General features: G+C 35.4%; 1 protein-coding gene across 13 annotated transcripts in view; it reads right to left on the bottom strand.

Annotated features, from left to right (window-relative positions):
- Window positions 1-16,392, bottom strand: part of ANKS1B (ankyrin repeat and sterile alpha motif domain containing 1B) — a 1,105,230-nt gene that overhangs the window by 609,064 nt on the left and 479,774 nt on the right. For all 13 annotated transcript variants that reach the window (XM_086712566.1, XM_025926383.2, XM_086712564.1 and 10 more), the window contains exon 12: window positions 7,347-7,527. In XM_086712566.1, coding sequence (XP_086568692.1) covers window positions 7,347-7,527 — 181 coding nt within the window. The remainder of the gene's footprint in view (window positions 1-7,346; window positions 7,528-16,392) is intronic.

Genomic DNA, 16,392 nt, shown 5'->3' with positions numbered 1-16,392 from the left:
CTGAGAAACTTAACAGAAACCCATGGGGGAGGGGAAGGGAAAAAAAAAGAGGTTAGAGTGGAAGACAGCCAAAGCATAAGAGACTCTTAAAAACTGAGAACAAACTGAGGGTTGATGGGGGGTGGGAGGGAGGGTATCTTTTGGGATGAGTACTGGGTTTTATATGGAAACCAATTTGACAATAAACTTCATATATTGAAAAAAAAAAGCTTTCCTTTGGCTACCTAAAATCATGGTGTATTGAAAGCACTGAATTTAACAATCAATAATTCAAGCAATTTGTTTATTGCATATTTTTAAGGAAATAAACCTCGAAGATAAGATTACACATCATTTTCACTAGCCCTTAACTTCCTCTGTATCACCTCACCCTAAATCTCAGCATGGAGCTTAACAATCACCTCAGCAGCCTGGCTTTGGTCTTCATGCCAGCTGGAGACCAAAGTCCCCCTCAGCTGCCTATGTCCAGTGGCTCCTGGAATAACATTGTCTCAGCTTTCAGCAGGTCTATTTTCAGTCTGGTGAACTAATTAAAAGGAAGGCCTTCGTTTGTCTTTCTGGCAATCCCCGAGCAGCGTGAAAGGTCCATGCCACCCTCTCTGTTCTAATTTTAGTTTTCCTCTAATGTTTCTTCTCCCTTGCAGAAAAGCATCCTGAACTGCTAAGCACTCAAAAGCTTTTGTTTTTTGTTATTTCTTCCATTTGGGTTAAAGTACTTTTTTACCTTACTCTTTTTAGATCCCCTCCCCCCAAAGGTTTTCTTCAGCAGGAGGTGATGTTTGAAATTACTAACAAAACTAGAGCTAATTAATTACCTAGGGTTGTTAACTTTCTCAGCAAGTCCCCAAAGGGGCTAGCCCACAAAATTTTTTATACATAGAGCTTTCTGGATATAACTTTTCATAAAGTGGAACTATCTTTATGACTGGTAATTCCTAGCTTCTTTTCCCCCAGTAATTGACAACCCACCTGTCCAGGACATCTTCATTGTGGAACTCAGATCTCACAGGTCACTCTTTGTGAGGTAAAGCACTGTTTCTCAATCTTTTAAAACAGATACTCTTTACTCTTGATAAACATAAATTTATCACATAGCTTCCTCCCACCATACCCTACCCCACTGTCTCAACTATCTACTTGGCTTGTCTACATAGATACCCAATAGTGTCTCAAATTTAAATACCTAAATTAATATAAACTCCATCCTTCCAATGGTCAGAAGCACCCCAAATACTTGAGTTACGCCTTTGGTCTCTCATTTTCTCACATTCTACAACCAATCCATCAAAAAAAAATATGTTGCCTCTACCTTTAAAATAGATGCAGAATTCTACCACCTCTCACTGCCTCTGTTAAAAAAAAAAACCCTGCTACCTGAGCAAAAAGAACACATTGGCAACTATTAAGAGTAACCCAAAGACTGAAATACCTTATCAGATGGGCTCTCAGGTCATTCAAAAGTTTCATTTGAGAGGAAGATGCATGGTGGTCAAGAGAACAAGTCCCCTAAAGGAGCAATCCTCAATGGAATACCACTCTCAGGAGGCCCTAGGCAGCCAAGGAATAACATAAGAGGTCTTGGCATCTCAGGGAAGGGTGGGAAAAAGTACAGAAGAGGTGAACCTAACAAATGGAAAGACTAATTTAAATATTATGCATGCAGATCAATGTAAAAATACATCAAATATTTCATCTAAAAATTGTACTATTTAATCACATTATTTAAGGCCATTTTGTGGAGGGATAGGCTAACTCAGGTGCTCACCTTCATAGTCCTAAGACTCTGTAATTACCAGTAATTATAATTGTTGCTGGTTTCTGGTGCACCCCCTCTCTGAATTTCCCTCTTATTATTCCAGTCCACTTCTTTAGTACCTTGACTCCAGCAATTCTTTGACCCCACTGGAATCTCCAATCCAAGGATCCTTTAAATTTTTCACTGTTACTTGTTCCCTTATTGTCCTCTTTTTCTTACTTTTCCATCTTAAATTTTATAGTCAAACATTACTCTCATCTTCTTGCATTCATATTTCCTTGTTCTTTACTTCAATATATCCATTTAACAAACCATAATGTAAAGTTCAACTCTACAAAAACGATGTACCTGTGCTCCTCCACCTGAACTGAACTGGAGAAAAACAGAGAACCACATTGGCCAATCCAACTTTGAGTTCATGAACATGAACCTCAAATGGGACCTTAATGCTGCCAGGCAATTACACCACACCTTCTTTTTCCATTCACTGTCTCTTTCTCCCAAATAACTCTTTTATTCCCTCTTCTCTTTCCTCAAACTCCACATCTTCTTCTCTATCCTTGTTCTCAACTGATACTGCTGCTTGCCTCTTTATAGAGAAAATAGAAACTATCAGAACACATGTTCCTCAGATTCTCACCACATGGATCCTGTTCAGCATTTGTACTCACACTGAAAACAGCTGCCTGTTTCCCATGCTCCTGTCTAAAGCCAGTCTCTCCTCTTAGGAACCCATTTTCTCTTTCTCCTCCTTCATCACAACTTTATAATTCTCCTTGGAAGAAATTTCTTGAAAAGCCAGTTTATATTTGCTCTAGAAGTCCTTTTCTCCCATTCCCTCTTAATTTTTTTTCATGTTTATTTATTTTGAGAGAGAGAGAGCAGGCAGGGGAAGGGCAGAGGGAGAAGGAGAGAGTAAATCCCAAGCAGGCTCCATGCTGTCAGCACGGAGCCCAATGACAGCTTGATCTTATGGAATGTGAGATCATGACCTGAGTCAAAATAGAGTCGGATGTTTAACCGACTAAGCCACCCAGGTGTCCCCTTTTTGAAAAGACTTTTTTTCATCCTCCCGTTGTCTCTTAAATCAATTATGTTCAGCTTTTGCCCCATCAATTTCAATAAAATTGCTCTTGTCAAGGTCAGTAATAACCTCCACATTGTTAAACCTGCTAGCCAAATCTGACCCAGGCCTTATCCTATTCAACTTGTTAGCTACATTTGACAGAGATGATAACTCTTTCTTTCTTAATAACTCTCTGCATCTGAATTCAGAACACAACACTCATCAGAATATTTCCTCCAACCTAACAGGTTATTCCTTCTCAGTATCCTTTGCTGGTATTGCCTTTTATCCCCTCTTTCATCGAGTTCGGGTTTTGATCTTCTATCTACACTCATTCCATATCATCTATATACTGATATTTGTATCTTCAGACTGGACCTTCAGCTGCCTACTTGACACATCTATTCAGATACCAAGTAGTCAAACTTAAAGTGTACTCCTGGTACACCAAATTTCTCCCTGTTCACCAAATCTGCTTTTCTGACAACCTCTTACATTCAGACCATAGTAAATCCATTCTGACAGTTGTTTTGGATAAAAATCTTGCAGTTTTCCTTATTTCTTTTTTTCTCATATACTACATCCACTCTATCATGAAATCCTATTGGATTTACCTTAAAAATATGACTAATATCCACCCATTTCTCTATACCTCCACTTTTCACCTTTGATCTGAGTTGGCTTCATCTCTCAACTTAACCACTATAATAACTTCCAAATTGTCCTTCTTGCTTCCACTCTGTTCCTCTTCTTCAATCCAGTCTCAACACAATAGAATAAAACTCATAAATTGAAGTTAGATAATGTCACTCTTCTCAAAGACCTGAATGTGCTCCTCATTTCACTCCGAGTAAAAGCCAAAGTCCTTATAATGGTCTATTAAGTCCAACATGATCTAACTGCACCCCCTTCTTACCTACAAATATTATATATTTCAGGGAATGGTAATTTGATGTGACAAGTGTGCTTAAGCATCAGAAACTTTAGAGGCTTCCTTGAACTTTTTCCCTTTACCATCATACGTCCAATCAGTTATCACACCCTGTTGATGACTCTTTTCCTATATCTTTCAAATCCATTTACATCTTTCCATTGCTGATGACACTGTTTCTCCCCACCTCCAGGCAAATCTATCTCAAATCTATCTACCACATTTAATACTAAAGTGATCTTTCTAGTTAAATGTAAACCTATTTATATCATTCACGAGTCTGTACAATTCCAAAGGTCTTTCACTCTAACAACTTTCTTTGATGATTCATAAACTGATACTTGGATTATATAAGACAGTGCCTTTCAAGTAGAAAGCTTTAGTTATAATTCAAGCTACTTTTGAAATGTCTATTATAATAAACTCGTTGGGTCATTTATTCAAAATGTTTTTTACAGCATAAAATTCCTTTTTTGAGGGTATATTAATCTTTGTTCTGTAAATAACATTTTGTCAAGATTAATTCTTGTGCATGTCATCATTTATAAAATATAGATTTATCTAATAATTTAGATTATTTTTTTAATTCAAGAAAAGGTCAGCTATCCTGGCATAAGTACAGACCTATGTACAGACCTAGCCTATTTCTATCTTAAGGTTACTATAGATTTCAAGCAAATTGGAGATCAGAGAAGATAGGTGATTTGATGAAAAATATCCAGCAAATCAGTGACACTATTGACTCTGGAATTCACTCTCTTTCAAAGCATATTATGTGGTAGTGCCTATATGTGCAGGTTTTTAAATACAAAATATAATAAATCATCTATGTATAAGACATTTTAAGTTGATGAATGTCTACCTTAAAAGTTTTAGTATAAAATTCAAAGTTTTATCTCTTCATATAAAACAAATCAGCACTGTCCTACCACACTATTACTAAATATCAGTTTATTATAAAATTTTTAATGTAATAAGGAGGTGACATCTTACATTAGGAAACCACAGTAACATGCTGTTTGAAACCATTTCAACCTTTAAAAGGTTAGATTTCAGTTCTGTTCAAAGGTCAGACCTGAAAATACCAATTTTGGAATGTGTGGCAAATTACAATTTCTCCACACATTTTGGATGGTACCAGTGGAGTCCTGGAAGTAGTAAAATGTGTGTGTTTTTATCTTCTCACTCTGGTGCTCAGAGGTTTGGGAATAGACCTATCATTTCTTTTAGTCTTAATTTTTAAATAAATAAATAAATAAATAAATAAATAAATAAATATTCTATTTACCTCAAAGGACTGTTGAAAAAACTCAAAAATTAATCATCCATAGAAACACTTGGTATACTAACTGAAATGAAGCTGAGATTTTCCTAAAGCAAGAATCAGAGCACTTGTCATCTCTCCCATTTTAGAATTTTAAATCTGGTAATAGTCATTCAAATCAGTGTTAATTGAGTAATAATTATATATACAGACACTTTCTGGGATCCACATACCATTTTTATTCACAAATCATATCCCATCCTTCCTCTCCTATAAAGTTGAATCTGGTGCATGGCAGACATACAATAAATGTTCACGTTCAAGGAATTAATGCTAGTCTTCATTAATATCATAATGACTACTACTAACATGTATTGAGCATTAACTATGTGCCAGACACAGTGCTAATTACCTTATGTGCATTACCAGGCTATAGAGTAAGTTAATATAATTAATTAATTGGTAGTTTAATTCTACACCTAAGAACACAATAGCATAAAGAGGTTAAGTCTTATAGCTAGGTATGATATTTAGTTCATGGTTAGTAAACAAACTTAGGTAGCCTGACTTCAGTGCCCACAATGTATCAGGGATCCATTCATTTTAGCTTACAATTCTAGAAAGAGGAGAGAAGATAATAAAGAAATAAACAAATGAAGAATGTAATTTTATGTAATAAATAAGAATCTGGAAAAAGGAAAGAGGAAAATTTGACCGAAGTGACAAAAACAATGTTGAAAAGTGGTTAAGAACATGGACACTACCACCAAGTTTGAATCCCAGGTCTGCCATTATGGGCTAGTTAGCTATTTATCCTCTATCTGTGCTTCCTTGTCTATCATAATAATACCTAATTCACATATCAGTTATGAGATTTAAATGAGTTAATACACATAAAATGCCTAAAATAGTCTGTGATACATAACGTTAAAGTATTTGCTTGAAACTTATTGGTTATTGATATTACTATGATTGTTCTTTTTGCATCTTTGCTATTATAATTGTCATCACATTGAGGGCCTTACTTGAAATAAGGTGATCTGGGCAGGCCTCTATGAGAAAGTGTATTTGAGCCAAAACTCAAATGACACTCAGACACATGAAAGTTTGAAGACAGAGATTCCAGGCAGCAGGAGCCAATGTACAAAAGCCCCACAACTAGAATGCCTAGAAAAGAAGGCCAGTGTGGTCCGAGATGAGTTTGCTAGAGCTTAGGTTAAAGAGCTGGTCAGAGCTAGGTTATATTGAACTTCACTGGCCATGGTGAGAAGTTGAATTTTATTCAAAGTTCAGTGAGAAGCCACTGAGCTTAATGATGATAACATACTTTGATTTACCTTTTATAAATATCACTCTGGTTGCCATGAAAAGATTAGATAACAGCTTCCATAAAATATCAATGTCACCACTTTCATTAATCATTATTTTTTAAATCTTAGTTTTCCTAGGGGAAAATAATTTTCTGGATATTTTTGGACTGTTTTGTATCAGTGCTCTTAAAAGTACAGTCAGAGTAAAGGACTTACGTAGAGTGCATACATTTATACACATACACAATACTCATTTTGAACAAAGGTTATACGGAATACCCATATAAATGATACCTTATGATTCTAAAATCCATATTAATCATATCTAGTGGATTTAAAAATCATATCTCTTTGAGGGAAAGTAGTAGAATAGTTCACTTACTTCAATATAAAGGGAGGAAATTCTTTAGGTCCCACTTCTCATATTTCTGTCATTTGGACTTACAATTATTAGCTTCTTGCCCCCAGAGAAAGGAAACATTGCAAATCCAATTGGGTGGACCAGGTATGTGTTAACAGTGGGTGTGGTTACTTTCCTTAATCACCTCCTTACCCCCAGCCTTATTTCCTCACACTTCTCCTCTCCAAGTTCACTTTGGTTCAAGTAGATTGAAAGCCCACTTAGGCCAAACCGTCCAACTCAATCTTACCAGGTTGACGCAGGTTCTGTGGCCTCAAATCAGCTATTAATAAAATCCTATATTGAGTTGATACCACTGTATGGAGAGGGGTAAACAGCAGTGGAAGAAAAGCATTTCCAGGTCTCTGGTTCTTTTACTGCCATAATAGCATTAAATTATCATCCTTTAATATGTAATACCTGAAAGACCATTAATGTATTCAACAAGAATATTATATTCACACTCTGACAAAAATTGTAATGCCCTACATTGTTATACATGTGGGTGAACGAAAAGCACAGTGCAATTTGTAGGAAGGTTCCTCTTAATTCCTTGAACTCATTAAGGCTTTAGTTTTAAAAGTTCAAAAATATAGCTGCATAAAGTGAACTGCTTTACCTGTATGGCTAGTTCCGTTGTTCTTGACTTCTGTGGTTCCCACAGAAGAGGTGGGCGGACTAACAGGAGGGCTGGAAGTAAAGCTTGCACACCCTGCAGATGTGTTGATTTCAAAATATTCTTGGTTGTGATTCATTCGATGAAAATCCAGAGAAGACACAATAGATGTTCGTTGTTTAGGCTAAAATAAATGGGCATGATGAGAGTATTAATATGATCATGTTCATCTTCAGCCTAATCTCCCCATTGATTTAATCTAACTGATGATTTTATCAAACTATCTGGTTTTTATACTCAAATTATAATTGTACTTTACAGAGAGACACTAAATAATCCCTTGATTAATTAAATAATAAAAAAAATTGTTTACTGAAAACATATTTTGGCATAGCTGATAAAATAACTTAGACTTTTTGTTAGAATTCCCCAGAAGACTGTACAGATATAGTACCCAATTTTTTTCTTAATAATCAATTCAGAAAGTTGAAATTTTAAAGACACCTTTCATTTAACTAACATTTATTAAGCATATGGCATTTTCCAGACCCTGAGGATATAGAGTCTAATAATAAAAGAGCTCTTGAGGGTTGATGGAGGGTGGGAGGGAGGGGAGGGTGGGTGATGGGTATTGAGGAGGGCACCTTTTGGGATGAGCACTGGGTGTTGTATGGAAACCAATTTGACAATAAATTTCATATATTGAAAAAAAATAATAATAAAAGAGCTCTTAAAACGTTGAAGCATAATTAAGGCAGTTCTGTTTTGTTGTTGTTGTTGTTGTTGTTGTTGTTGTTGTTCTTTTTCTTCTTCTTCTTCTTCTTCTTCTTCTTCTTCTTCTTCTTTATATAGTCCAAGGAATTGATAGCATTAGATATTTTCCCCAAGTACCATATGCTGGAATTTGATCATCAGAATTAAGTTATATAGAACATTTCCCAGGACTTAAGAATCTACTTGGTATTTGTAGTGAACTTTGATTTCCTTTTTTAAGGATTTTAATTAATCCCCAAATAGAAAAGTCAATTTAAACATAAAAGTTAAAATCATGGAGTAATAGATATAATTTACATCCTTTGTCAGTAATGAATTGCTCCCTCTAGCAGTTTTCTGGGTTTTTTTTTTCCCATAGTTTTAATTACATACATTTTTCTTCCTGACTAGCAGAGCTTCTAACATTATCCTTGGCAGTCTTTTTGGCGTTCAGAATTGTGTGCATTTCCCAAGATTCAATCCAAGTTTTCTTACTTTTTATTCTCATTAATATTACTTAAATATTAACAATATCCTATAATAATTAACAAGAGATTAACTTCAATCTCTTTACAATAAATTTTACTGTACTTTACTATCCCCAAAGTACAATCAACTTTTGGTTTATTTTGATCACTGCCATCAAATACTGGTTTATTTAACCAATGTACTCCATAGATTATTTTCCTGCAAAATATTCAAGTTACCCTGTCTCTTCCAGCTCATCATGTTTTTTTTAACATTTAATTTAGTCTATAATTTAAAATAAACAATGATAATGAAAAGGTCTCTATTTTACAGTTTTTTTAATATAAGGGGTACAAATGATCACAATATGCTTTATTATCTCACCACTGCAATACTTTTATGAAAGAGTTTTAGAGGCACTGTTATACAAGCAAGTCATTTATTATTATGACACAACAATTCAGTAGTAGAATTCAAATTAGTACTCCCATAGGATTCAGTTGCTTTTGAATTATGAAAGATTGGGGTACAATGTCAGGCTTGGTTTTTCACAAAATTTCTGTCCTTAGGGCTACTGAATCTCAATTTCACATTCATGTTCTTTCTACTAGACTATATAACAGCAATTAAAAGGCATGAAATATGACACTAGCTCCAATGGAAACTCAGGTATGGTCATCATCTTGGTTTTGTTTTATCGTGTTGTGTTGTGATTTTGTTTCACTTCATATATAAGCAATGGGCCAAATTTGTATGATGTTCCTTCTCATAAACTTTATAAAGATCAAGTCAACTGATACATATGGCTCCTTTAGTGCTGTTTCTTTTTTTAAAGTTTATTTATTTATTTTGAGAGTGAGAGAGAAAGAGAGAGAGAGAACACAAGTGAGCAGGGGAGGGGCAGAGAAAGAGGGAGAGAGAGAATCCAAAGCAGGCTCTGCACTGTCAGCACAGAGCCTGATACAGGGCTCAAACTCACAAACCATGAGATCATGACCTGAGCCAAAACTAAGAGTTGGACGTTTAACCTAGTGAGCCATCCAGGCACCCCTTTACTTCTGTTTCTTAAATGCATGTTTCTTAACTTGACTACACAAAGCTCTAATTATATTAAAATCAGAATTTGTTATGCAATCACAAAAGCAAACAGGTTATTTTTTGTTGTTGCATTAATTCCTTCCAAAAATATTTGTTTAGTATTACTAAACTGTAGATACCTTGGCAAGCAGTGTGATAGGAATAAGACTAATGAGACATTGTCCTTGTTCTCCAGGTGATTATAGAGTTGAAGTGGGAGAAGGATGGTGCATGAGGGAAGAAACAACCCAAGGATTATGCATTAGTGCAGTACTATACACTGATAAGGACTAATGTAAGTGGAAGCACAGAATATAAATGGTGAGTCTCTACTTTAGAAAGGGGATCAGGAAAGGCTTCCACAAACAGGTGATTGATGGCTGAGTTGAATCTCAATGAAGCAGAGATGGTAGGCAGACAAAAGAGGATGGGGAGAAGAAAAATACAGACTGCATAAAGTTCATAATGGCTACAGTGCAGAATATGTGAGGTAGTGGTAGGTACAAGCCATGAGATATTACAAGTTGCAGGGTCCAAATGATAAAGGGTTCTAATGCCATGTTAAGGAATTTGACTTTAGCTTGAATATTTTAAGGAACCACTGAATGATTTCTAAGCAAGAGGATTTGATTTCATGGTTGGGCGTGCATCTTAATAAACTCATTTTAGCAGTTTAGAAAATGGATTGGTCAGGGCTGGATTAGAGGAAGAGAGACTAATTAGGAAGACATTAAAGAGTTCCAGCCAAGACAAAGTGAGGTCCTGAGGTAAAGCAGTGACAACAGTGTTGGAGATAGCAGATGTTTTTAGGAGATGCTAATGAGGTTAGCTCTTTAGGTCTTGGCATCTGATTGGATGTGAAGGTTGATTTTAAGGAAGAAGTCTAGGGCGACTCACAGATTTCTGCTTGGGTAAATGCTGGAAGATAAGTTTGTGTGTGTGTCTGTGTGTGTGTGTGAGAAACAGAAATATACTAAGCCAGAAGTATACAAGATGTAAGATATACTATTGGGATTCAGTATAGACTGCTTAATATGTGGTTATGCAAATCTACATGAAATTTCCCTTTCTTTCTTTGAGCAGAATACTATAATCTCACTGTAACATGGCTTCAAATAAAATAAATGGAGGGAGGGAGACAGGTGAATGGAAATTCCAAAGGGAAGGAACCATGGATCCGTGATCATCTAACTGCATTATTATTTGCTTCTTCAGAGCTGTCTATTGGTTATTATTAGCCAGCTTAAGGAAAAGTCATTGCGGGAGTTATTACCCAAAGCTCTCTGAGTATCTGAGATGATGAAAAATGAGAATCATTATATGTTAGTCATGCTTTAAGAATGGGATTATAAAACTCTGGCCTGTGGCCCCAATCTGACTTGCCTCTTGTTTCTGAAAATAAAGTTTTATTGGGACACGGCTATGTCCATTCATTAATTTATTGTCTATGGCTGTTCTCATGCTACAATGGCAGTGTTGAGAATTTGTGACAGAGGCCAGAGTACTCACAACTCTTAAAATATTTACCATCTTGTCCTTTAGAGAAAACATTCATTGTTCTAAAGGATCATTTTGCACATCATTTTAGTGGTCAACAAAACCTTAAGTATAGCTTCCCATTTGTTTCCTAGCCTATGTGCATTTAGGTTGGGGGCATGTAACTAATTCTGACCAAATGACTATTAGTCTCTATCTCTCTTTTACTCTCCAGAAGATGTAGCTATAAGATGGAGGGTCATTCACCTCACACTGGATTTTAAGAGAAGTTGAAATAAATTTCCTTTAGGTTAAACTGCTGAGATTCTGGGTTTGTGTGTTGTGGCGGCTAGCATTACTTACCCTAACTAGCACAATGCAGTGGCTCAGAGAGGTTAAATAATTTATGCAAGATTACATAAGTAGTTAGCAGGAGGGCTTAGATTAGAAGGAGGTTTCATGTGTTCAAATCTAGAGACAATTGGATGGTGCCTCAAAGCACAAAAGACAGAGGTGGGATTAAAAAGACATCTATGTGGAAAATGAAATAACAGCAATGGGAAAAAAGAGTAAAAAGATGGTAGCACTATTAAAAACGGAGATTAAAGAGGATGAGACTAGAATATTCACTCAAACTTAGATTTTAATACATTCCATTTTTCTAACTATTCTGATGGAATCTTGCTAAGCCATACAGTACAAAAGAAAAGTGTTTTCACAAATTCACTGAAATTACAAATAAAATTTGCCAAGTTTCAATGTGTAAAATGAGTTTCACTTGTGTTCCCTATGGCTACTCCTCTAAAACATCGTCCCCATGTGGTCCAACACTTGTATCTCTACTTTCCAAAGGACTTGCTCCCACACATATTTACTTAACCAGAGCCAGCAAAGTACAGATCATGGGCCAAATCCAGGCTTCTATTTTTGTAAAGCCTGTGAGCTAAGGATGGCTTTTATATGTTTTTAATGGTTGAAAAAAACAACAAAAATAACATTAGTGACAGGTGAAAATTATATGAAGCTCAAATTTCAGGGTCTATAAATAAAGTTTTACTGGAACATATGAATGGCACACCCATTCATTTACATGTGGTCTATGGCTGTTTTCACACTATCATAGCAAGTTGGGTAGTTACAACAGAGATTTATCACCCACAAAGCCTGAACAATTTTATACTCTTTAACAGAAAAAGTTAGTGACCCCTTCTATAGACTGATTAGGAGATGTCTCTGAGGAGGTGAAATGGAACAGCTCCATAAATGACTGAAATAGTCACAGCCAGCTCCATAGAGTTGCTGGAAACAGTGGCAACATGAGCGATGCCCTTTGTTCTACAAAGCAGGGAAAAACAACATTTTCCTGTCTTCCATGGTCTTATTTGCTACTTAATATCTTATTCCCTTGGGCGTGGGGACATTCAGAGGGTGAAAGCACATCCTCATAGGCACACAGGTGTTCTGCCCTGCACATCAGTGCATGCACCCAACCTCCATCCTCCTCACGCTCAAGGTCTCACTGCTGTATCAGCAATTACTAGCTTGGCCAGGAACACCAGGATTGGGGGAGCAGGTGGCTAAGAATCCCACCTAGTACAGTGGGATGATGGTAGGAGGTGGGAACACAGATGAGCCCAGGCTCCATTTTCCCACAGACTTCACTTACAAAACACAAATTCAGAGATAAAAATCAGTAAGAATTTTAGACAGCAACCCAAAAGCATTAAACTCTAAGCATGGGACCCTTCTTCATGTGGGGTCCCACATCCATGAAGCCAGTGCCATCTTAGTCCCTAAAAGAAAATGTGTAAATTTACTGATATAATGTACAGGATGGCATGAATTTCCTACACTTATTATGGATTCTCTTAATCAGAAACTATTATCATAAGAATGTCTGTATGCTCTATAAAGATATAAATGGAATATAACATATTCTGATATAACTTTAAAAATTTCATGGCATTTCTGCAACCCAGTTAGACGTGATTCACATATGAATTAAATGAGAACACATAATTCCTGACTAGGATGAGATTTAGGTAATGTGTACATTTACTTCCAAATATCCTCTAGATTGGAATCTAAGTTTCAAATATCCACTTTTATGTTTCCTCTTCTATTGTTAACTACTGTATGTTTTAAAAATCCACTTGCTTAGATCTAAGTGGATTTTAAATCATTTGAATGCACTTAATTATAAAGGAACCTCATCAACCTCCTAATAAAATGTCAAATAGGACTAGAGGGATACTCTGATGTCAGTACAAAGAAAAAGCAGTACTAGCAAAAGTCAGTGGTTATATTAAATCATCCAAGAAACAGGAGCGTTCAAAATGAGTTCCCAAAGACAGCTGAATGTCAGTAAATTAGCAAGTGACATCAGTAGAAATATGTGGAAATGACAGACTTTCCAGACACTAGCCCATTGATAAATTATATCAATATGAAGCAAAGTCCTGTCAAGTCAGTGGTAATAAATTTAGGTGCCTTCTTAAATACTTTTTAAAATGAGGATGAGATGGGTGATAAAAATGGGAAGCTAGATCAGTAGTATTTTCTTTCAGTACTTTAATCAGTCTGAAATATTTTGTGTATATAATGAAAAATTTAATTCTAAGCATTTTCCCCAAATGATAACCTACTGCCTAACAGCATCATTTCTTCACTGATTTGAAATGTCACCTTTATCATATACTAAATTTCCAAATATAAACTGGGCTTACATTTTTGGATTGAACTATGTTCCCATTGATCTACCTGTCTATTCCTATGCTAATACCACATTCTCATAATTACTATTTTGGCTCCTCCTCCTACTTCTAGAACTCTTAGTTAATGGATATTGGATCTCTTTGATCCCCTTTGTTTTATATTCTGGGAGTATTTTACAATTTGGTATTCTAAAGCACTTTTCATTAATCTGTTCAAAAAATACTACTGACCATCAGCTATGTGTTAGACACTGTTCTAGGCTCTGGGGATATGTCAGTGAACAAATAAGACAAGGCACAAAACTTTTAGTCACTTTACTATGTCTTTAGGTGTAACGATCCTGTTTAATTTTCAATAAATGGTTTTTTTCCAAGTATTCAATTTTAAAAGTAACCTCTTCTTTATGAGTTCATAACATCTCAAATCTTCTAAGGATATTGATTTTCAACTTTTTCAGTCATTAATTGTTTTCTCAAAGGTCATTTAATTGTTCATTTTCGTCAAGTGTCTGGTGTTCTTCATCAACCATTTTGATTACCTAGGACACTACCCCATTTCTCTCTCCTGTTCCAATTCCCAAGGGAGGAGCTTCAGTGGACTCTTCCCCTTACTGAAATAGGTATTAACATCTGGTAGGAAAACAACAAAGTCAATTGTTCCATGTATAAGATGCTGAGGTTCGTCAGTTGCTGTGATTAATCTCTGTCTAAATCCAATGCCATCTGTCTTTATCTTTCAGAAGTTCTAAATGCTTCTGATAGTACCACTCACTGTTCTTCATTATTGCTATGGCTTTATTCTTATTTTTGTATCTATTTTACTATTTTAGTTGCATGTACAGAAAGAGAAGATGTAAAAAGTTGAGATCAGTTCACCTTCCTGAGTTAAAATTCTCATACTTCTCTGTGTTGATCACTTTTAAAACAGCAAAAAGAAAGGATCTGAGGGAGTACAGATAACTCAATAGGGGTAGAAATTATCAAACTTTTTATTACATATGTCATGCAAGTTGAAAACAATTTCTATTTTTTTCTTTTCAATTAAAGGAGTAAAAATTTTTAATGAGGTAAATGTTTTTATCATGGATACAATAATTAATATGATTAAGACTTATTCTAAAAATGTAGAGCTTCCTATCTTTAGGTACGCAAAATACCACTCTGCTGTACAGTTATGGCCAAACATAGAAAAAAAAAAGTATGACACTACAAAGGAGATAAAGTGGGTGTGAGTAAATACCAGGTGCTTAAGAGGAATATACATTCTTCTAGGAACTTGAGATTTGTTATCACATTTAAGCCTAGAATTTTGGTATTAGAAGTAGTTATTAACTCTTTCTGTTTTACAACGTATTTGAGATTTAGAGATAGTCTCACACTTAAAAAGTAGGAGAGCTGAAATTAAAACATGGTCTATGAAATTTCAGATTGATTGAATTTCCCCTAGGACATCATACTACATATAAAGCAAAAAAGAGTAAGCATAAAGTTACAAGTAAAGCCAAGAACCAAATAGCTCTCGAGTATCTCATCTTTACATCAATGAGCATTTTTCTACTCTGTCTATTGGAAGCATTTTTTTTAACAGTCATTGTTTTAAACAGTGTTGAAGAAAGGTACCAAATATACAACCTAAACTTACACCTAGAAGAGCTAGAAAAGGAGCAGCAAATAAAGCTCAAAGCCAGCAAAAAAGGGAAATAATAAAGATTAGAATGGAAACAAATGATATAGAAACAAACAAAAAACCAGCAGAACAGACCAATGAAACTAAACCCCTAGCAAGACTCATAAAGAAGAAAATACAGAGGACCCAAATAGACAAAATCATGAATTAAAGAGGAAAGATCACAACCAACCCTACAGAAATACAAATAATTACAAGAGAGTACTATGAAAAATTATATGCCAACATACTGGACAATTTGGAAGAAATGGACAAATTCTTAGACACCCACACACTACCAAAACTCAAACAAGAAGAAACAGAAAATTTGAATAGGCCCATACCAGCAAAGAAATTGAATCAGTTATCAAAATCTCCCAACAAATAAGAGTCTGGGGCCAGATGGATTCCCAGGGGAATTCTATCAGACGTTTAAAGAAGAGTTAATACCTATTCTTCTCAAACTGTTCAAAACATAGAAACAGAAGGAAAGCTTCCAAACTCATTCTATGAAGCCAGTATCATCTTGATTCCAAAACCAGACAAAGACCCTACTAAAAAGGAAAATTACAGGCCAATATCCATGATGCACCTGGATGCAAAAATTCTCAACAAGATACTAAAAAAATCAAATTCAACAGTACATTAAGAGAATTACTCACCATGATCAAGTGGGATTTATTCCTGGGCTGCAGGGCTAGTTCAATATTTGCCAGTAAATGATTGTGACACACCACATTAATAAAACAAAGGATAAGAACCATATGATCCTTTCAATAGATGCAAAAAAAAGCATTTGACAAAATACAACATATTTCTTGATAAAAACCCTCAAGAGAGTAGGGATAGAAGGAACATACCTCAAGATCATAAAAGCCATATATGAAAGGCCCAC

Source organism: Puma concolor, chromosome B4, assembly GCF_028749965.1.
Source record: "Puma concolor isolate L17-30 chromosome B4, mPumCon1.1.hap2, whole genome shotgun sequence".
Lineage (NCBI taxonomy): Eukaryota > Metazoa > Chordata > Mammalia > Carnivora > Felidae > Puma > Puma concolor.
This window is presented reverse-complemented; position numbering and strand designations above follow the sequence as displayed.